Raw genomic sequence first — 22,584 nt, 5'->3', positions numbered from 1 at the left:
AGATATATCCTCTGAAATAGTGTCTGAACCGATAGGGAAACATTGAGTAAGGTCAATATTACAATTTTTATCGACATAATGTATTTTCACCTTATTTCTAATTTGGTTCATTATTTGCCATAAAGTGATGTGATGAGCTCCAACTTCATGTTATTGAATAGAAAGAAAGTTGCAAACGAATTTTCAAAATGAGTTCTACTCTTCACATTATTTTTAAATTTGAATTTTAAATGATTAGTGGAATATCTATTAATATTCTGGATCCTTTGTTAAATCGTTATTTATAATACATCCTTTGTTAAGTTGTTATTTTTATTGCATCGATTGAAACTTTGAAACATATATTTTTCATTTGTATATAAACAGCAAACGGGCAGAATTTATTTATTGTACACTTAGAATCTATTTAGCTTTGAATGAATGATTTAACATGGAAACTATTCGTCTGAAATTGTTGTAGCTATCACGTGGAACTTTGAATATAATTTCGTTGAATAATGTTCAACAAATTACCTCTTTCTGAATTATATTTCAGTTCAATAACAGTTCGTAGTTATCGAGTAGGTAACAAAAGAGGAATCTTTCATATAATGTCGGTTCAACATCGTGTATATATTACAAAGTTTATGCCTTTTATACATTTTATTTAATCTTTTTTGTGACTGCGCTTGTATATTCTGAGGATCACGAAAAATCACGGAACACAACTTAATGAAATGTTCTTAATTTCAAAATAAGAAAATTCGGATAATTACTCACCCATGTCATCAATGAGAGGTGCCATTCGTAGGGTAACTCCCACAAGGAAGAGGCACAGGAATAAGAGAACACTGGCAGTCGCTACGATGGTCCATCGAGCCTTTGGAGGCAATTCATCATTATCTAAAACCTGAAACATAACAAACCATATATATGAATAATAATTCAGTTATTCCGACTATTATTAAAATCAAAAATGACCTCCAACAAGTTAACTGCAAGTTAGATGCACATAGAAGGCTCCTTTTTAAAAGTGTGCATTCTGGTCACATACCATCTGTCTTGTCAGATACCCAAACGTTAACTGATATTTATTAGCAAACACATTTATTTCGTTGAAAATCCAAAAAATTTGAAACCCTGGTAATTTACTTTCTTCGACTGTTTCAATAAAATAGTATCAAGGTCATAAAGGCTCTATATCCTTATTTGTCCAGGGGTTAGAGACGGGCCTGAGTGTAAAAAAAAATCCTATTACTCAATTTGTGTGCCTGGATATTATTTTGAATGAACAAGTCCTAAGAAGAAGAGCATATCTAATTAAATTAATGGTTTCTTAAACGCTTCAGAATTTTCCTCAGATGAAGCAATCCTTTCCAATCCAAGTCATATCCAGATTCATTTCTCTCCAAAAAATGAGGAAAAAGCTCTGGATGCTTGGTATACAGATGCATAATTTTTTTAATTCTGCACAAAATATCTCGAACTACTCTCTCAGCAGAGAAGTGAATTCGAAATACATACCAAGTAAAATCGATTATTTATCATCATTCCGATATTTCTATTCTCGAAACGTAAATCCGTAGAAATATCCATCAGAATACAGAAATAAACGTTCGCATTGTTCGGGCAGATCTGGATAAACAATACCACCAATAGATATTATCGAAATTGAAATCACGGGAATGAAAACGAATCGCATACGATAAAAATCAGTCTGTGAGCAGAGCGATAAAATAATACGAGTAGAGGCGTGCAGACCACAGCCAATTCGCTTACGCAAATACAAGTCATGGTTTCTTTTGTTAAAATAATAATGGGTATTGGCTCCGATGAAACATACATTTCTAGCTCAAATCTACACGAGTGCGGAAAAGTTAATTTAAGTCAGGCACGTGGAGAAATAATTTCACAAATTCGTTCGTTTGTTGTCTATCATTTATTCATTTAATATTATTAGTAAAGTTATTAGTATTAAGTATTAACCCTCATCGTGGAGATACTCATGTGAGATCATAAACTGCTGCTATCGAGTACGGAAAAATTAAATTATTTTTGTTATCACTAACCTTCACTTTGTCATCAGCAGGAAGTCTTGGTGGTAACGAAGCTGCTCCTCTCATTGCCTCAAGGGCCAGCTGTCTTCGAAGACGTCTTCTCCTTTTACGTCTCCGTTTACGTCTCGCTCTTCGCTCTTCTTCATCCGACAAACAATCTTCGTCAATTTTCAAGGATATGTAGTCTTCATCGAAGGATCGTTGTAGTCTGCTGTAAAAAACAGGAGATTTTCGTCAGAAATTGGTTCGCAATGATAGCCATGTGAACTGAGGCGTTATCGTGAAGCAAAATCATCACAAATCTGCCCTTTCCGATCGACTACCGCATATAATGCTCAAAGGATATTCTGCCAGCTTCTTCATCATGCACCCTACCACGGTGCACTCCAAGCTTTTCAATCCAAGTCTTATTTGGCCGTTGTGGAGCGTTTCCAAGTTGTGAGTCTACGTCGTCAGTCACAAGGAGCCCCCATGCTGCAATGCCTGCCCATTAATGAATAATGGCAACCGATTTGTATGATTTTTGAAGTCTCTGGTGAGTGGCTGAAGCTACATCTGGTGTGACATACCCATATGAGCAACGTTAAATTTCACCTCCATCGAAAAACCCAATCTGTGACCTCAGACTGCGATGATAATGGAGGATCAGTGATTCTGCCAAGGGAGTTCACGTTTCTCTTTCAATCTATTACTTGAGCATATGTAGCAAACATTCCAAAGTCTGCTACAAATAAGTTTAATGTATGTTCAAAGCTGACATTACTCGCCAGATGAGATTATTCTACTTTACAAGGCCTATATCAGACTAAGACTAGGAATACTGCTCTCATGAGAGGAACTCAGCCCACAAACATTCATTGCAACTGAAATCCATCCACATAAGAGCAGTACGACTTATTGTCACCCCATGTTCAACAGCCATCGGAGCAGGAAATAATGCAGGTTCAGTCTGATTCTCAAGTAGCACTATGACTCAACTCCATACTGTTCGGTTAGGAACTCCAAGAACTTCTGTTCACCAAAAATCTTTCTTACAAGCAACGGAAAAGATGTGGAACAAGCTACCAACTGAGGTGTTTCCTATAATTTCTATATAGGTAGAAGTAAACCGTATCAATTCGGCATCAGGGGAATTCTGTAAGCTAAACGACAGAGTGTTACAAAATCTCGACCTCAATCTGAAGACCAAGCCAGCTGTTTAAAAAGCAGTGGTCCTCCCAACGCTACTTTAAGGAAGCGAAAGCTAGACGCCCTACAAGCGACATATTAAACAGCTTGAACAAACGCAACAACGTCATCTAAGACAAATAATGTACATCAGATGGTTTCACAAAGTTTCAAATGCAGAAGTCTCGCAACGCGCGAGTTGTATGACAATTGATCCTCAAGTAACGTGTGCCCGACTTAGATGGAGCGGCCACATTCTGAGGATGCAAGACACAAAACTCCCCAAAATAGGTCTTCATGGCGAATACACAGAGGGAGCTCGGAAACCAGGAGGCCAGTTTAGGTGGTTATTACTGCATCAATCCCTAAAATCAGTTAATGCCAATCATAACTGGGAACAACTAGCGTTAAACAGATCCCAGTGGTGGTCTTTGGTCCTCATTTATAATGGATACTCGAGGAGGATACACCGGCGGCCAGATCTGGTTGGTGACTATCCATGCCCGGATTGTGGAAGGATCTGTAGGTCACGGTTGGGTTTCTTCAGTCACAGGAGGGCACACAGTCGCAATTTATAAGTATGTTCTCAACGATATATTTTTTTGCTTCTACTTTTCGTACAGGGCACCAAAGGTGACAAAGGTTGGGATGCCATTGAAACTGCGGTTTTCTTTGAGACCAATCAACCAGTTTATAACCGAAATCTATCATTTAAAGTCGATGTGTAAAAGAAAGTTTGTTTTCTTCCCTTCATATTTTTTTCCACCCTCACATCCCGAAGTAGTCAGCTTAATTGCTGTGAAAACGATAACGCCAGAGATCCTAATGACCAACGTGCGAAGCCAACGAGAGGATGAATGGAAGGTCTAACATCCACGATCGTTTTCCCACGAAAAATGGTTCTCTCGCGGTCGTTTTAATCCCCCGCTTGGTCTTCCATCTAAACGCGATATCGGCATTAAAGGCGTCGGGCTGTAAGTAGCACTCATAGATTACGGAACGGTAAATCACTCCCGAGCGACTACGAGCGTAGGATGGGAGGCAGGATGGCGTTATCGATCGTTGCGTCGCACCTCCAACGTTCTTCGGTTATTGTTGGAACGGGACGCAACAAGTGGGGTGAGTTGCCAGCGACAACGGGAGAGAAGAGAATTGAAACTTGAAACGTCCAGTGAATGTGAGAAATGCGAAGACTTAAGACCTCTATTGCGAGTTTGCATATAAATTCAGCGTTCTAGCAGCTGTCGCCAAGAACTTCGCGAAGTTTGGGAGCTAATGGACTAGCTGAGAGGAAATGAACTGCTCTTGCTGGGTGTCATGTGGAAAAGAAGAACCAACAAAGAATTCTTTCAACCTAACTACATTGAGCAATGAACTTTACATTGATTTCATTTAATTTCGAAAGCATGGAACCACCTGATACTTCAAAGATGTCAGTAAAAATTGTTTTGAAACTGTTTTCTGTCCTCTACAACTCACATTTCTCCTCTTTCGCAACAGCAGGTTCTGGTGATCGGCTGGTTTATCTGCTGTATCAGGCACACCCTACACTTGCATATTTCTACGTCGCAACAACGATAAGAATCCCTCGAATCTTTGGAGTCTTGCCTGAGAAATCTGGTCGACTCCCTCGAATCTCTCGAGTCTTGTCTTATGAATATCCGAGAGGTTGATTCTCTAGAGTCTTTGGAGTCTTGTTTATGGAAGCCATACCTTCGAATGACAAATATATACATATTAGTCCATCGGAAAAATGATAAGAAGAAGGCTGAAAATTGCCCAAGTTTGACTGATTGACTTGGTGATCTTCGATTTTTACCCCAAAAGGAACAGGTTTTCTTTTTCAATCCCCACTTGTGGTACACAGCTGTAAGACAGCAGATGTTTCTTAAATTTAGGTACACCCTGTGCAACACGAAGTGATTGGAAGAGAAACTCTGTGCCAGTATAGAGACCAGTGTAGTGTTTTGCATCTCCAACTACATCAAAGATGTTAAATCTATTCAAACAACCTTTCAGCCATCACACTTCACTTGCTTTACTGTTTTTTTCTCTAATCTTGGAAACACCTCGTACTCTCACTCCTACCTGTAGGATTCTCTGGAATCCTGTCGACAGAAAGAGGGGTTAGACTCTCGGGATTCTTGCCGACTGAAGGATGGAAGGCTACGGTCGTCAGTCTCTCTAGAAGTCTGTCTGCTCATCACAGGGGGACTTTTAAGGCTCGATTTTTGGGGACGTTTTACACGGTGACTATCAATGGAAGATATTGATATTTCCTGGCTGTGTGGTCCTTAAAAAAAAAACGAAAGGAGCTGGAAAAACATAGGTCACAAACAATAATGTACAAAAAAAAGATGTAGGTACACAAAACGATAATATTTCGTTCAAAATATGCTGAAAAGATTGTTGGTTGTTGGTTAAGAATCACCATGGAAAATATTGATTGAACTACTTAAATAAGTGGTTGCAAAATGGCGAATACGTCGGTATTTGAAAACGTATAATAGGTTTTAATTCTCTGTAAGCAACACTTACCTATACTTCATTCAATTTTATTTTAGCAGTCGGTTGGCCATGGAAATTTGACACATTTCACTCTGTATAGTACGAAAATGTGGGGTTATAAAGCTTGTCAAAACATTTTTGGGTTTTAAATCAACGCTATGTTGCCCGTTCTACGTAAAAGTTTCTGTTATTACGTATTTTATCACAATGTCGAATCTATTCGGAAAATATGTGACGAACATAATTGAAGTTTATACAAAATGTTTGAAGTCATACCAAATCCAGTTATTTGCATGGAAAATACAAGAGATCAGTATAATATCATAATATGCACTAGCTTGAGGAGAGTTAATGTTCATTATCTTCTTTGGCTTACATCATTTGTAGATTTCAAAAATATTAACCCGAAGATGAAATGCATATGATGCAGTGGTTGGGAATGGGTATCTCCCGAAGGAATTAACAGATAATTACAAAATGTTAAATTCTTCAACAAAAATCATCTTGCATCAATATATAAATAAGTAAAAGGAATTAAAGGCAGTTTCAAGTTAAGATGCAACTTCACCGTTGAACAAAAATTTCACATGAATAAACAAGTAGCAGGGCAACTTGCGCGTATTTGTGGCTATTCATCTTAATAGATTAATGTTATAATAATAATTAGGTATTTATTAGTACCTTAAGACATTTACATTGTATAGGACAAGTCAAATGAAAAATAGAAAAATCCATTTTAGGGAACTTATTCTCCGATGATATTTATCGAAAATCCTATAGTAAACTTTTCGCATTAATTCACTCAAATAAAAAATTCTCAAATGCCACCACTTTTTTGGGTCTCCCAATAGTAGGAAATTCTTTGTCATCCTCTTCATTCACAATCTTTCTGATTGTGGAAATATTCATCTGAAATATAAGTCGTTTAGATTCAGATGAAACATTATATAAATTCTCTTACATTGAATATGTTCGCTACCGTCTGACGTATTGTGGATTTTAAAATATCAGGGTATAACTATTTGAATGAGCGGACCTGAATTCTAAATAGCACTTCCTGAAACCCTGTCTCTTTTTTTCAATCACTTTTTACATTTTCGAATTTTCGTAATAAAAATTGATATTAGTTGTGGCAACGGCGTTATGACATTAACGACATTTCATGAGGGCCAACCTAACTTCGTTCTAGTTACAAAAACTTGAGAAAATTATTTCATGGCCAACCGACTGCTAAAATAAATTTGAATGAAGTATATGCATTGAGTATTAAATCCATGGGTTTAATACTCAATGCTATATGGCAGTTGCCTTATCTCTGAAGTAATAACGGGTATGAATATATTTTGAAATATTTCAAATGTATAGAGGAGAAATAATAGTGACACCATTATGTAGTCAACCCTACCATCCTGCTGCAGTCTAGCCAAAACAAGAAGCGCTCCTTTAACCTGGATTTGACTATTATGTGGCGATAAGATAAAAAATACCCACATCAAACCCCAAATGCTTTAGGAGCGTCAGGAGAACGGACTATCTGCTCAGATGAAAGTATAACATAAGTGTGACTTGGCCCCCATGGAAAATCAGAAAAAATGATAAAGTATACATGATAGTGAGTGTATTCTGTAATTATTATCAAAAATTCTTATTTTTCCTTCGGTTCTCGGAGCATTGTATCAATCTTACCGCAATTACTGGAATGTGTTTCGCAAGAATCAGTCGGTTGCATCTGTTGCCATCTCCTGATTGATATACCACTTCCTACCGTCATGGGTTTTGGTTTTCTCCTCTTTGTTTCCGAGTCGACATCGTTTCCAGCCTTCCCCGATGAAGTTGTTGAAGTGGAAGTGATTCTCAAACGATGCACGATACTTTTTGGACTGGAACCGACGCTCGATTGTTTCCTCTCCTGGAAATCCCCAAGTTAGAACGAGATCAATTCGAAGTTTTGAAGTTAGATTTATCAATATCTATTTTTAAAATATATGAATGTTGAAATTTGTATATCCCTGTGTATTTATGCAACTGGTGACCGACCAGGTGATGATTGCTAGGAAGATCAACATAGAGCACTAAAGTTGCACCTATTTAAATATCACTTTTATTGAAGATTATTAATATTTTCAGTCGCACTCAAAATTCCCATCGATATCGACAAACTGGAAACTTGACCAAGAAGCAGACGCCTAAGATCTACGTCTCTTGCTCAAGATCGGTTTCTGACCGAGTCTACCAGTAAAGAGCCTTGTCGAAGCACTTTTAGCAGCGGCTTTTGAACGCTTCTGGTGTTGTAAAGGGTTTCCCTAACGCAACATCATAAGAAATTTCGATTGGAATGGACCAATGAGCAGGTGAATTGAAAAGATCAATGGAGATACTGTTTTTCGTATAGTCGGCGTGTTCGGCCGTGTATGGACCCATCCTCTTGTGCCCAGAAATCGCAGATCAGTTCATTCAAGAGGTGGTGCATTTATTGTATGTCAAACTTCAACACCCTGTATTTCGAAAAACAAAGCTTTGCGTTCCCATGTTTTTTTTCTACAGATTACTTAAGGAATCTTCCCTCTTCGTTTGTACTTCCAATTACGGAACAGCCTGTACACAGGGTGTATTTGAAGGTGAGGCTATTTTTTTCAACAGAAGGTAGAACCTTGGAACATAGATACAAGGAATGGAAAATACACATTTGTTGTTGTCCAAAGTCTGGAGTGAGATAGTTGTACAGTGTCGCCAATCACAATTGAGATAGTTGAATCTGACATCATTGTCACGTCAATTTTCCGTACAAAAAGGTAGAAGCTATATAAGTTTATTTATTTTACGCCACTGCCTTAGTGTCGAGCTAGACAGAGAAGCATCGAATGTTTGTACCATAACAATAAATACATTCATACTCATAGCACATCAATGTCCATTCCGTGTATGTATTTATATTCAAAGGGTAGAACAGGTCAAAATGAAGCATTTTACCAAAAATCGCCTATACAAAACTTCCAAAATGACAAAATTGAAAAAAAAATTGAAAATGATTACTGAAATAGATCCTAATACGACCCTAGACCGTTTGTTAGCTGATTTATCGCAAAGCAGTGGGAAAAACCTATCTCCTGAATAGACCATGTGGTTTCGTTCAGGATATTGGCTCGTTCGATATTTGCTTGGTAATGAAACTGGAAACTTAGGATTGCCGAATTGCTCTCATTATTTTTTAGTAACTTACACGATTTTATGAAATGGCTCATTTCGATACCAACTGATAGAAGAGACTTAGGACACAAAAGTGTCGAAAATAGAATAATACTTCAAAATCTCACCAATAAAATTCGTCTGAATAATTCACGAATTTTTTCACAATGGGCATCACAATCTTCTTGTTCGAACATTCCAATAATCGTCGTAAAAATGGGATGAAATGGGGAAATATATCAGCACTCTTGCAACATACATAACTAATATAAGCACTTTCAAGAAACTACCTCAATTTTCTACATTGTTTTCACCCTAAATTGAACGATACAACAATTATGATTCTCCCAAAGTGACCTGATGCATCTAATCCGATGAACTTGATACTGAACCATTCATTGTCCAGCCATATATTTATGTTTTGTTTCGTTTTTGCGATGCCGGAGTCACCTTCCACAGTCCCGTACTTGAAAATCAATGAAATTTCGTCGAACTTCTAGGGCTTGTATCTCAGCCATCTTGGATATTTTATATAGACGACTTATTTTGATGAATTCTACCTTCTGTCAAAAAAAAGCCTCACCTTTAAAAACACCCTGTATGTAGACATATCAACATTCATCAGACTAAACAGAAGAAACACTGACCTGCTTAATAGCTTCCACCTTGTTCTCGAGGAGCGTAGCCAGAACCGCTTCCAACTTTGTGACGTCGAAGCGTGGTGGTGGTTGAGACGCCCCCGCCTCCTCCACCACCCCCTGCTTGAGATCGTCATCCGTCGAAACGGCTTTGTCCGTAACTTGCATCACCTTTCAGTTACCGCCTGAAAAAAGAGCTGGTTGAATACATCAAGACGAGAGCACTGGGTATACTAATTGAGACTCGCAACGAGCTTCAAAACACTCAACTTTCGAGGGTTATAATTAAAAGAAGAGGAGATAATAGAGAAACGGGCAGAAAGTAGTTGGACGGATCGTTTTCTCGGGATATAAAGTGCTGAACGTTTTCATTGTTTGAATAATTGAAGAGTAACGAATAGAAGGGGGTTTGAGTGAAAATAATAAAATTATTTTTCAGAAATAACGACTCTGCGGCTTTATTTAACGGACGCATGAAAGAGACGAAGCGAGGGACGTGGCTGTCTTAGGTCATGTAGTAAAGGATACGACCTGAAGTACTAGGAAATTGTTCGATGTATCAGGTGTTTCAAGCACAACAGTCATGAGAATCCTTACAACATAAATTCCATCCTTTTAAGATATAATTGGTTGAGTAACTGAATGAGGATGTTCCCGGTCGCCGACTCCAGTTCTGTGGAGTGGTCGCAGTGAAATGACAGTGTTTTTCAGACGAGTGTTCATTTTACCTTAACGTAGGGCTGCCATAAATGTCGGAATATCGACCGGGACAAAGACAAAAGAAAGTTTGAAATCCTGAACATTATAAACTCATCTGATAGGTTTATGATTTTTTTATTATTATTATTTTTATGTTTGATGTCTTGTTTGTCTACATGTCATTAATGTCTTGTCATGTCATTAATTTATCATTTGTTTATTATGGACCGTATTATTGATCATCTAGGAAAAACTCTCTCAATGGAACCCATAGCTTTAGCAATCGTTCCACAGCAGGAAGTAGTGAAAGCCATCGACTTCTAGAATGAGAGAGTATATAACTATAAGTTATTTCAACAAACTAACAAAAACTCTTCAGTCGTTCTATCCTTACAGTAAATATCGAAAAATATTTGAAAATTTTGAGAACAAAAGACTCCACATCAATGGACATCATATCGGCGGAACTGAAATATTTTCCATTTCTGTTTTGATTTGCCCAATGGAGTGTGGAGCTAAAATATTTTTAACTATTGCCGTACCCTTGGTTCTGACAGTTGATTGTTTCACTGCGATGCTCGAATCCGGATACATGATAGCATTCAGTTTTGTCGAACAATCTAACGAACTAAACGATTGGTGGTGCTTCACAACTTTATAAGCAGTGGTAAGTTCAGCAGCGCATCTCAGAGTATCTTCTGTCGAATTTTGTTTGATCATAAAAGACAATATATCTTTCGACGTTGATTCAACTGACAATCTGGAGTTGTGATTTTTGCTTTGAATATGATTTACACTCGATTTACCGCCATGGCTTACGGATATATAAAGTCCAAAAATTTAACACAAAGCTTCTTGGTCATTTCTTCCTTTTTTTAAATGACCACTCCTCAGTGTATTTGGCTGTTACGATCTGAATTAAACTAGCCAATGTGCCATCGTCAAGGTTTCAAATGGAGTACGCTCCATCGAAGAAAAGCAGATGCTGACCATGGTTTCGGTCTCATTTGACCTCATCAGAGCAACACAGCATTTTTCTACGATGGAGAACGTTTGGAATTGATGGAACTTTATTCAATATTGGCAAGTGCTACTGGGTACATCGTAGAAAAATGCTGTGTTGCTCTGATGAGGTCAAATGAGACCGAAACCATGGTCAGCATCTGCTTTTTTTCGATGGAGCGTACTACATTTGGGGCCTTGACGATGGCAAATTGGCTAGTTCAATTCAGATCCTAACACTTGTTGATATTCATATCGGCGGGTGGTATGCATCTGAATTTATCCTTATTATTGTATTCATTGCCTCCCTGTTTAGGCGTGATCATTCTTTTATTATTGACTATTACGATTATTACAAATCCTACGTGAAACTGGGCAGCGCTGTACGTTGTCGACCGAATGGTGAATATGTACTGTACTGATTATCTGCCGCGCTGACGCCGTAAGTGGAGTGTGGGCGACATGCCATTGTTGTGCGATTGCGTAGTGTGTAGACGTAGCGTAGACCCTCCTTCGTTGGACTGCCAGGCCAGGAAGGCGTCGGTTGATTACGTGCTTACCTCTTAACTAACATATATGTAAGGAAATATCAATCACGATAACGACCAAATTAATGACCGGGACAACCGAACAACTAACCGGGACACGGGGACTCACTGCCTCAAACCGGGACATGTCCCGGTGTACCGGGACGTATGGCAGCCATACCTTAACGGCATTGTGAACTGGCATAACTGTCGGTATTGGTCAGATGAAAATCCAAGGTTATTTCGAGAGGTGCATAAGTTTAACCGTTTCATCCCTATAATACGAAACCTTCAGCAAAAGAAGGTGTAGCTCTTTCTGGCCCAAAAAGTTAGGGTTGCTATTTGATATTTAATAAACTCAAATACCTATCCTCCACCCCCGTTTAGTGCGCATGACAAAATCCTCAATTAAACATTAAAGTTGCGTAATTTAGATAAGAAAATTGACCTGTAAATACCGAAGACATGAAAATCTTGTGCGTTACTTTCTACTTACTAACTCTGTATGTCAAAATGAAGGCACTGATATTTCAAAGAAGAGGAAATCCATGGATTTCATTGTTAATTATGTTTCTGTCGCCGTATACCTATAATTATTTTATTGCTTGTTGATTTTTTTTTAGCTCCAGTAAAAATTCCTGACTTTTCCATCTGGTTTCACGATGAGCTATTGCCACCCGCCAAAAATATAATATTTACAAAAAACATAGCTAAAAAATCTGTCCAGTTTTGTGTGGCGAAAACAAACTGCATAAACGTCAGTATAAGTTATTGTATTTTCAACGTTCGCTCAGAATTTTCACAACGTCCTGAACCAATAGGAATTAATCAAACTTTATGTGACAGTTTAACGACCTTTTCATTTCGCACCAGGCTTGAAATATATCCAGCTGTGGCAACAGTCAAAAATGATTCAATGGGGAAAACCCGGCGGAAAGGAAAATATCACATAAATGTGGCAGACGGAGCATCCCTCATATTTTTCAATTTCAGGCGATGTAATGACAGAGTACATTAGAGGCAGTTTCCGTGTTTTTTTCAACAACTTTTCATAGTCAGTCTAAGGAATGTTTGTAAATATTTGAGGGAAACCCTCCATACTCGTTACATCCACACTTAGACCAATTTTACTGAAACATTTGATTGTTATTGATTTTTATTTAAGAGGAAATTCTCAAAGGCTATTTTTTATAAGATATTGAGAACTGAGAAAACTGACGGCTCTAAAAGCTGGGGAGATTTGGGTTTTCGAAACTATCGAATTACAATTAATGTAAAATAATGAAAAAAAATCAATACCTATTCAAGAAAAAAAAACAGAAGAAAAAACAGAAAAAGAAAAGAAGAATTAAAAAGATCAAAGCAATTTCATCAAAGAATTAAGGATATACTATTCATTTTTTCGACATAGTATGTCGATAGAACATTTTATATTCTTTTTTTGATGGTATAACCTCCTGTCCCCCAAATCAGATTAGTGGGGGGGTGCACGTACCCCCATCTATGCTGGTTGGTCAAATTGAGTGAACGCAGGCAAATTGTGCAGAGAATTGACCTGATTTGCGAACTGGATTGGGTTGGAGTGAGTGGAATTTGTGGAATTGCTCGATCTTGTGGAAACTGCGTGAGAATAACAATTCTCATCAAGCATAATCATCCTTAATTGGATTGTTAGGACTACAAATGCACAAGAACGGAGATAAATAATTATATCTATCAATTTGAAACGTTACGTTCACAATTTGAACGAACAATACCTAAATTCTAAATTTTGTAAACGTTACTAACGAGAAACAATTCGTAATTGAGTTTTCGAAAAGGTATTCAGCTTAAAACTTATGCTAAGCATTGAACATTGTCGATGTAACGAGAAGCACCAAGTGTGACTTTACATAGGCCTACTATAGTAGTACTAGTCGAGATCGCAACGATGAGGCAGTCAAGCCAGTAGACGCAACTATGAGTTGCATCGTTGGGATTGCAACAAAAAAAAAAACTGTATGCGGTGGCAGCTGTTTTTTCAATATTGAAATCATGTTTTTGGAGTTCGACTAAAATTTAATGAAAATAAAGGGCAATTATTGTGGCCATATGTTAATCAATAAATTTCAACAATAATAATGAGAATACAATCAAAACATATTAATCAAAATATTGAACTGATAAAAATCGCAAAGCTATAAAGAAATGAAATGAAAGTAAATGAAGAAAAAGGTCAGTACTACTTTCATTCTTAGTTAGGTTGGTTGGGTATTTAATTTTTTTTTTCGAATTGAATATTGGGTATCCCTCAGATAATATTCAGAGTGTGTTCAGTCACTCATTCTCCAATAATAATATAGTCATGCGAAAAAACGTTATACGCATGTGGTAATAATAATAATGATTATAATCTACCAATTCAAAAAATATCTCAAGCTGACACCAACGCAAAATATATTCCAAGATTCTCAAACAGAAATATATTAAGTTCTCTCAATATAATGGGCCACCTAACTTCCCTTGCCTTTTGAGTTTTTTGAAAGGGTTGCTACACTACAGTTATATGGGTCATCCCTCGACATAAAAATTAATCTGATTATAAAACGGTTTAAATTACCTTATTACCTATAAGACTAAGAAATTGTAATTAAATTTTCCGGATTCAACTGGTTAATAATTCGTAAATACAATAAAAGAATAAATGCTGAAATAAGATGAAATATTACTTTTTTTCTCTACTTCTTGTTAATAATCCTGAGCTTATAAGCATAATGAATCATCATTATGATAAAGAGTAAAAATAAATGACTATTCAGACAAAATAATTGTAGCATTGTTTAGTCCTGGAGTTCTACTTTTGAAATAATACTATAGTGACATCAGAAGAATTTCAAAATTGATTCTCTCATTAATATACTTTCCGAAAGAAAAACCCAAAAATTACCATATTCTTTCGAGAACCAGCCATTACTCCGACAAGCCTCGGTGAAGAAGCAATAGGATGCTAAAAAAACTCTCAACGACTCTTCAACATCACTCAACCGGCCCAGTTCATGTTTCAGCCTGTGTTTCAAGACAACGTAGCGATCTTGCACAGAATCGAGTGTGCCGCGTTAGTCCCGGAATCGAAGCAGGCCATGGGAGTACTGGAGAGGAGAGACAGGAGACGATCGTAAATCTCGCAGCCAGCCGGGATGAGGCAGGTTTGGAGGGTGTCCGCTTTCGATCCTGGGTGGCGCTGGATGCTGGGGTCGGTATCAGATCTTGTTTGGTTTTCTGCTGTGTTTACGTTCCACCTTCGTAGAATTACTACTGGAGAAATATTGGGGGTGTTTCAAGGGTGTCAGACCCGAAGATTCATTGAAACATGGTTTCCCTATAGCGAGATATTTTTTTTTTAATGTTCATCAATATACTTCAAAGGATATAGTTTTTTCCGAACATTTTAATATTTTTATTCAATTACCAGAAACTTATAATGATTTTAGAAACGGCTGTTTTTCATCACAGAGCAGCTTTTATGCAAGTTTAATCGTTTATTTTCCGTGTATGTTCGAAATGCACATCTCAGGTATTTTCTCTTCATGTATTTCGTTTTCAATAAGATCCGACGGTTCCACCAATTAAAAATAGAATCTTCATTATACCAAGACAAGTTTTATCCAATAATGACGATGCTAACAAAGCCCTTGGTATGCTTCAGGCTGGTCTAAAGCAACGCAATTTCATTCAAAGTGTGCTATCTCGTTTACTCTCACGATAATGCCACTGGAACTGTTCGTCAAAGAACCAGAAACTGTAGACCACGTGTCTCAAAGCCAATAGAAGGCCGTAGAAGACTTGATGAATGCCAAATTAAACTCTTCGAGGTACTACTAGTGGTGCCTGAGCAGTATCAGAGGACGTCTCCATGCAGTCAAGTCAAGTTTCAGGTGATTAACCAGTTAAGAATTGTTCCACTCACTGGCGAAGATAAACGTCAAAGACTAGAGTGAGCAAGGAGCTGGAACACTGGAGAGGTAAATGAGGAATATGGGGATACGTATACTCTATCTCTACTGATTAGTCCATATAAGATCTCTTAACTGATAGACGACGAGTACGGGTAGTGACAAGTCCACTCATAAAAAGAAGCCCTAGAATTTCGACAAAATTTTATTAAATTTACAAGTACGGGACTGTGGAAGGTGACTCCGGCATTGGAATAATAAGGTGAAACGCGAGGGCCGAAGGCCCGAGCCACGTACAAGGAAAATCAGCCCCAAAAGGTGAATCTACTTAAAGCTATGGGCTTACTAATAATGGTTTCAACGTGAAATATAAACAGCATCTACAACACTTAAGTTGGATATTTTTTTATTTGTTTAAAGTAAAACACATAGGAATAAAAATAATCAAATTTATCAAGGTAATAAAATAGTTTTCATTAATACAAGAAATATTAACAAAAAACGTACAAAACAAAAAGATATAGGGCCTGTTCCGATATTGCTGGTTTTACTGGCCAGCAATCGAATAACAATAGAACTCGAACGACTGGGCCAATAGGAATCGTCTCTGAATTACTGACAGTACTGTTCAGGAATATCGGAACAGACGGATAAGTAATCAATTTTCAAATTTTTCATTCAAGTTTCACTTATGATTATTTCAGTCCGTAAAATGTATGGAATATTTCAAAAATTAAGAACGTTGAAGAATCTTCAAAGCAAAAAGCAAAGTATCAACTTAATTTGAATGATCATTATCATGATTATTGAGATCATTCGCATCGCCATAATCTAACACCAATTGAATAGGCTCGAACAATACTAACTACAGAGACAGAGACAGATTTTGTCTCTGCTAACTACTAACAGAGACTGCTACTCTGCTACTAACTAAAAGAGACAAAAGGACCATTTTTTTGACCAAGACTAGTAGTAGGCAGAGTTGTCTATAGAAGTAGGCTAGAATCTAGTAGGCCTTTCTGCCCTTCTGTTTGACATTTCATTCAAACTAATGAATGAGGTTAGGATCTGACGTTAAGTGACACGTATTTTGGAGTTGATTGAAAGCCTAAACTATAAAAAAATTAAATACTCTTCCATTGAAGGTATTGTTCTTAAAATCCTATGCTTACCGCTTGCATTTAATGATGATGAATGAATGAAAATCTTTGAGCACCGCATCTAAGCAACCTTTGTTATTTTTCAGCCGAATATCTTCAAAAACATACAGAATGGCTGCTGTAGAGCAACCTTGTTATACTCTCATAAACGTTCCCATAGATTCGGAGCCTTACAGTGAATTACAGCTGAAACAAGACCTGGGTACTATTAATCTCCAATTATCTTATGAAGTGAGCTTACTAATTTCTGGTATTATTTCAGAAAAGGGAGATATAAAAGTGAAAATTGAAGCCCTGAAAAAAACGATTCATATGATCCTTGCTGGAGAACGTTTACCTCCAGGTTTGTTAATGATTATTATTCGGTATGTTCTCCCTCTGCAAGATCATACGGCTAAGAAGTTACTTTTGATTTTTTGGGAAATCGTTCCTAAAACTACACCCGATGGCAAACTACTACAGGAAATGATACTTGTTTGTGATGCTTATCGGTAAGTCATACAAAAACTGAAAAGTGAATGTTTGAATATACCAATCTTCATATTCTATACAGAAAAGATCTTCAACATCCTAACGAGTTCTTACGTGGTTCAACCTTACGGTTTTTATGTAAACTGAAAGAGCCAGAACTTCTAGAACCACTGATGCCATCTATAAGGTCCTGTCTAGAACATAGACATTCATATGTACGAAGGAATGCAGTTTTGGCTATTTTCACCATATATCGAAATTTTGAAGCATTGATCCCAGATGCTCCAGAACTCATATCGAATTATTTGGATGGTGAACAAGATATGTCATGTAAGAGAAATGCATTTTTGATGCTTCTCCATGCAGATCAAGAGAGGGCGCTCTCTTATTTGGCATCATGCTTAGATCAAGTAACTTCATTTGGAGATATCTTACAATTAGTCATTGTTGAATTGATTTACAAAGTCTGTCATAATAATCCTTCTGAGAGGTCCAGATTTATCAGGTGTATTTACAACTTGTTAAACTCCAGCAGTCCTGCCGTAAGATATGAAGCCGCAGGTATACAATAAGAAACCCATTGTTTATTTGAACTACTAGTAATTTTTTTAACAGGAACCCTTGTCACACTTTCTACAGCTCCCACAGCAATCAAAGCAGCGGCTAGCTGCTACATTGAACTCATAATCAAAGAGAGCGATAACAATGTTAAACTGATTGTGTTAGATAGGCTGATTGCTCTTAAGGAACATCCAACTCACGAAAAGGTTCTTCAAGATTCGGTCATGGATATATTGAGGGTTCTAGCTAGTCCAGACCTTGAGGTCAGTAGTTAATTCATTGGATGGCCATTTTAAATAAAGATATAAACAGATTTTGTCTTCATATATGCTGAAAAATGTGTCATGAGCACTATTTCTACACATTATTCACTATGAATAATTGTATATTGATCTGACCTAACCTAACCTATGTGGAACACTATTTGAAATGACAAGTGACTTTTATTTTTGACAGATAACCTTGAAACATCAATACATAATATGCAGTCATTTTTTTCACGAGTTGCCTAATCCCTTTGAAATTGTAACAAAACAATTTCTATACAGAAAGATCACCAATGGCATATATCATTATTCAAAGAAAGAATAACTCTGATTAGAATGTTATTCATATTCTTTATGTAAATTTCACAGATGGTATCAATTTTTATTCCCTTTAGGTCCGAAAGAAAACCCTAGCTCTAGCAATGGACTTAGTTTCCTCTAGAAATATTGAAGAAATGGTTTTGGTGCTGAAGAAAGAAGTATCCAAAACACATGATGTAGAGCATGAAGATACAGGAAAGTACAGACAGTTGCTAGTTCGTACTCTACATCAGTGTTGCATCAAGTTCCCCGATGTAGCAGTTTCTGTTGTCCCCGTTTTGGTAGAATTCCTATCTGATACAAATGAATTAGCTGCTACAGATGTGATGATCTTCATCAGAGAAGTGATTCAGAAGTTTGGAAATCTACAACCTCTAATCATCGAAGTTTGTACTGACTAAAAAATTTTTTTACTCTGTGTCATGAAATTTTTTTGCAGAAATTATTAGAAACGTTCAGCGATATAAAGAGCGTTAAAGTTCATCGCGCCGCTCTCTGGATTCTCGGCGAGTATGCTGCAACTTCTGCGGATATTGAAGTTGTAATGAAACAAATCATAACTAATTTGGGGGAAGGGGCACTTGTAGATCTTGAGCAGAAATTGGTATCTGGTGAGGAAGAAACTCAATCGAATAATAGTGTCCAGCAAACGCAGCAAACCACTTTGGTTACATCTGACGGAACTTATGCTACTCAGTCTATCTTCAGTACTTCACAGTGAGTTAACATTAGCTTGTGAGACTGCGCTCAATATTTCAAAAATGTACCGCCAATATTCTTCTAGAAAACCCAAAAAGGAAAAACGGCCACCCTTAAGACAGTATCTTATGGACGGCGACTTTTTCATTGGAGCATCTGTGGCCTCTACCGTAACAAAATTGGCATTGAGATACAGCGAATTGACTAATGTCAGCCTTAAACAGAAAAACCGTTTTGATGCAGAAGCAATGCTGTGCATGGCCGGCATTATTCATCTTGGTAAATCAGGTAAGGAACTTTTCATTAACTCGCAGTAATTATGCAGGTCAGTTGCCGACGAGCTAGGGCCGCTATCCCGAGATCTACAAAAACCGCGAGGGTCGCCATCCCGACATCTACAGAAACCGCGAGGGCCGTCGGCCCGACATTTACAGAAACCGCGAGGGCCGTTGGCCCGAGATCTACTGGAATCGCGACGGCCCGCGACCTTCAAAACCGCGAGGGCCGCTGTCCCGAGATCTACAGAAACCGCGAGGGCCGTTGGCCCGAGATCTACAGGAACCGCGACGGCCACAGGTCCGCGACCTTCAAAACCGCGAGGGCCACTGGCCCGATACCTTCAAAACCGCGAGGGGCGCTGTCCCGAGATCTACAAAAACCGCGAGGGCCGTTGCTCCGGGATCTACAAAAACCGCGAGGGCCGCCATCCCGACATCTACAGAAACCGTGAGGGCCGTCGGCCCGACATCTACAGAAACAGCGAGGGCCGCTGTCCCGAGATCTACAAGAACCGCGAGGGCCGTTGGTCCGAGATCTACAGGAACCGCGAGTGCCGCTGATCAGGGATCTACAAAAACCGCGAGGGCCGCAATCCCAACATCTACAGAAACCGTGAGGGCCGTCGGCCAGACATCTACAGAAACAGCGAGGGCCGTTGGCCCGAGATCTGCAGAAACCGCGAGGGCCACTGGCCCGAGACCTTCAAAACCGCCAGGGCCTCTGTCCTGAGATCTACAAGAACCGCGAGTGCCGCTGGTCCGAGACCTTACAGAAACCGCGTTTCTTCTTACTTGATCGGATTGAACTAATTTATTCGGTTGGATATTTGAATTCTCAGTATTTTTGATAACTGTTTTCAGGATTGCCAGCTAAAGCCATCACAAATGATGACAGAGACCATATACTATTTTGCCTCAGAGCTCTTTCCGATCGTTCTCCGTCTATCTTGCACATTTTCTCTGAATTGTGTCGATTGTCCTTGAACGAGATGCTCTTGGCAAAAGAAAAAGAAGAAGCTTCTAATCAAAAAGCAAAGGAGAAACTCGGTAAAATTATTCAAGCGGATGATGCAATCAACTTTATGCAACTTCAAACAGATAAATCAAATGAGCTTGGGGAGAATATGTTTGAAACTTCTTTATCTCAAGCCTTGGCTGGTGGAAGAGTGAGTGTTCTCATTTATTTTTATTTGGTAGAACTGCTCTTCAGAGACGGTAATCGATTTTGTTCGTAATTTTTTAAAGTACACATATAAAATTGATTACTGTCTCCAAAGTTTTTTACTTGTCTCAGAAAAAAATGACTGATGTTTACATTTATAACTTGTATCTAGATTGGAGGATCAGACGGAGCATCGGCAGTTAACAAGCTCAATAAAGTAACCCAATTGACAGGTTTCTCTGATCCAGTTTACGCAGAGGCCTATGTCCATGTCAACCAATATGACATTGTCCTCGATGTTTTGATTGTGAACCAAACCAACGATACACTCCAGAATTGCACATTGGAACTGGCAACTTTGGGTGATTTGAAGCTGGTCGAAAAACCACAGCCTGTGGTATTGGCACCTAGAGATTTCTGCAACATCAAAGCCAATGTTAAAGTTGCATCCACAGAGAATGGTATCATATTTGGGAATATTGTTTACGACATAACTGGCGCCGCTTCGGATAGAAACGTTGTCGTTCTGAATGACATTCATATTGATATTATGGATTATATCATTCCAGCTACTTGCAGCGATACTGAATTCAGACAGATGTGGGCTGAATTTGAGTGGGAGAATAAGGTTAGAAAAGCATTATTTCGTTTTTGACTAATGTTTTATTGTACCCATTTTAAACCTTGCATGACTATTAATCAATGTTGTTTTTAATATAGGTCTCTGTGAATACTACACTCACAGATCTTGCGGAATACCTGAAACATCTAGTGAAAAGTACGAATATGAAATGTCTCACACCGGAAAAAGCTCTTTCTGGACAGTGTGGATTCATGGCAGCCAATATGTATGCGAAGTCTATATTTGGAGAAGATGCTTTAGCCAATCTGAGCATAGAGAAGCCATTCAACAAACCAGATGCTCCAGTGACAGGACATATTCGTATTAGAGCAAAAAGCCAGGTAAGATATTTGTCATCATTGTCATGATATATTTCCATTTCTTTTAGCTAAACATCGACTTTTCATGGAATAAGCATTTATTTCACAGCAATTTTTGCACAGCTTCATAGTGTTTATATCAATAATCAATCTTTTCCACACATAACAAGAGAATTATATTCAATTTATTTCCAGGGAATGGCTCTCAGTTTGGGAGATAAGATCAATATGACTCAGAAGGTACAACAAAGTAAAGTTGTAGTTGCTGCTTGAAGTAAAATATAAGAAATATAATTTTTATATGGTATGATGTATCATGCTTTCATACATAGTATTGTATTTATCCTGTGTTAACTAAATCTTTATCAAATATATTTGTTCATTTTAAATTATCGTTCATTATTTCAACCTACTCCTTCTGCCTTACCTAACCTACTTCTTCCGTTATACTTTCGGGCAACCTCAGCAGTGTTCGCATTATTGGACACATTTACGAAAAAAAATACACTCTTTGTACGACCATAGAAATTTCAGAAAAAGTAACCCTTAACTTGTAGACTTACTTGTAGAACGTGAAAAACAAAGAGTGATGATTGTAAGCAAAAAAAAATGTATTAGAAAGATCAGATCATATCAGAAAAAATAAACTGTCACTTGAAAGATGCAAGTACAGAAAAACTGTTGTCATGAGAATAAGATCATTGATTGAAAGATATGAGTGCACGAGGCCCGAGCCACGTTCGAGGTGAACTGCAAGTGCCGAAAGCCCGAGCCACATCCGAGGCGAACAGCGAGGGCCGTAGGCCAGAGCCTCGGCCGAGGCGTATCAGTCCGAAGTTAGATTTACTAATAAAGCTAGATCTATAGGGGCTTACTAGTTTAATATATTAAAAAAATAATGTCATGTAGGTACTAAAACAATGATATTTAATAAACTTAAAGAATAAAGTTAATAGAAGATTGAAAAATATGAGTGCGGCACTGACGCCCCAGGTCCTAAAAGGCAAAACGTTTCGGGATTTGAAAAGC

The 22,584-nt window shown here is 37.9% G+C and overlaps 2 protein-coding genes across 3 annotated transcripts in view; one reads left to right on the top strand and one right to left on the bottom strand.

Annotated features, from left to right (window-relative positions):
- The window catches only part of LOC123319318, a 28,990-nt gene extending 13,893 nt beyond the window's left edge, over positions 1-15,097 (bottom strand). Inside the window, exons 1-7 of one of the 2 annotated variants that reach the window (XM_044906219.1) lie at positions 14,690-15,097; positions 9,545-9,720; positions 7,398-7,620; positions 5,292-5,496; positions 4,683-4,916; positions 2,049-2,244; positions 760-889 (exon numbers count right to left, since the gene is read on the bottom strand). In XM_044906219.1, the coding sequence (XP_044762154.1) occupies positions 760-889; positions 2,049-2,244; positions 4,683-4,916; positions 5,292-5,496; positions 7,398-7,620; positions 9,545-9,703 (1,147 nt within the window). In that variant the 5' untranslated portion in view covers positions 9,704-9,720; positions 14,690-15,097. Of the gene's footprint in view, positions 1-759; positions 890-2,048; positions 2,248-4,682; positions 4,917-5,291; positions 5,497-7,397; positions 7,621-9,544; positions 9,721-14,689 lie in introns of both variants that reach the window. The other variant, XM_044906218.1, reaches the window with a different exon arrangement.
- Positions 15,098-16,731: 1,634 nt separating this feature from the next.
- Positions 16,732-21,944, top strand: LOC123318871 (coatomer subunit beta). The gene is made up of 12 exons (XM_044905637.1): positions 16,732-16,840; positions 16,942-17,057; positions 17,118-17,346; positions 17,409-17,887; positions 17,942-18,150; positions 18,549-18,860; positions 18,914-19,191; positions 19,259-19,461; positions 20,313-20,617; positions 20,786-21,241; positions 21,334-21,576; positions 21,751-21,944. Exons 2-12 carry the CDS (start codon positions 16,967-16,969, stop codon positions 21,826-21,828), a joined length of 2,883 nt encoding a protein of 960 aa, XP_044761572.1. The 5' UTR covers positions 16,732-16,840; positions 16,942-16,966; the 3' UTR covers positions 21,829-21,944.
- The last annotated feature ends 640 nt before the right edge of the window (positions 21,945-22,584 follow it).

Source organism: Coccinella septempunctata, chromosome 8 (genome assembly GCF_907165205.1).
Source record: "Coccinella septempunctata chromosome 8, icCocSept1.1, whole genome shotgun sequence".
In the NCBI taxonomy this organism is placed as follows: Eukaryota; Metazoa; Arthropoda; class Insecta; order Coleoptera; family Coccinellidae; genus Coccinella; species Coccinella septempunctata.
Note: the sequence above shows the minus strand (reverse complement) of the source record. Positions and strands in the feature narration are given on the sequence as shown.

Bases quoted from the DNA above. Each gene is read 5' to 3' on its own strand.
- LOC123318871 (XM_044905637.1), top strand. From the start codon at position 16,967: ATGGCTGCTGTAGAGCAACCTTGTTATACTCTCATAAACGTTCCCATA. The intron at 21,242-21,333 runs GTTAGAAAAGCA...TTTTTAATATAG, and splicing joins AATTTGAGTGGGAGAATAAG to GTCTCTGTGAATACTACACT. The intron at 21,577-21,750 runs GTAAGATATTTG...ATTTATTTCCAG, and splicing joins GTATTAGAGCAAAAAGCCAG to GGAATGGCTCTCAGTTTGGG.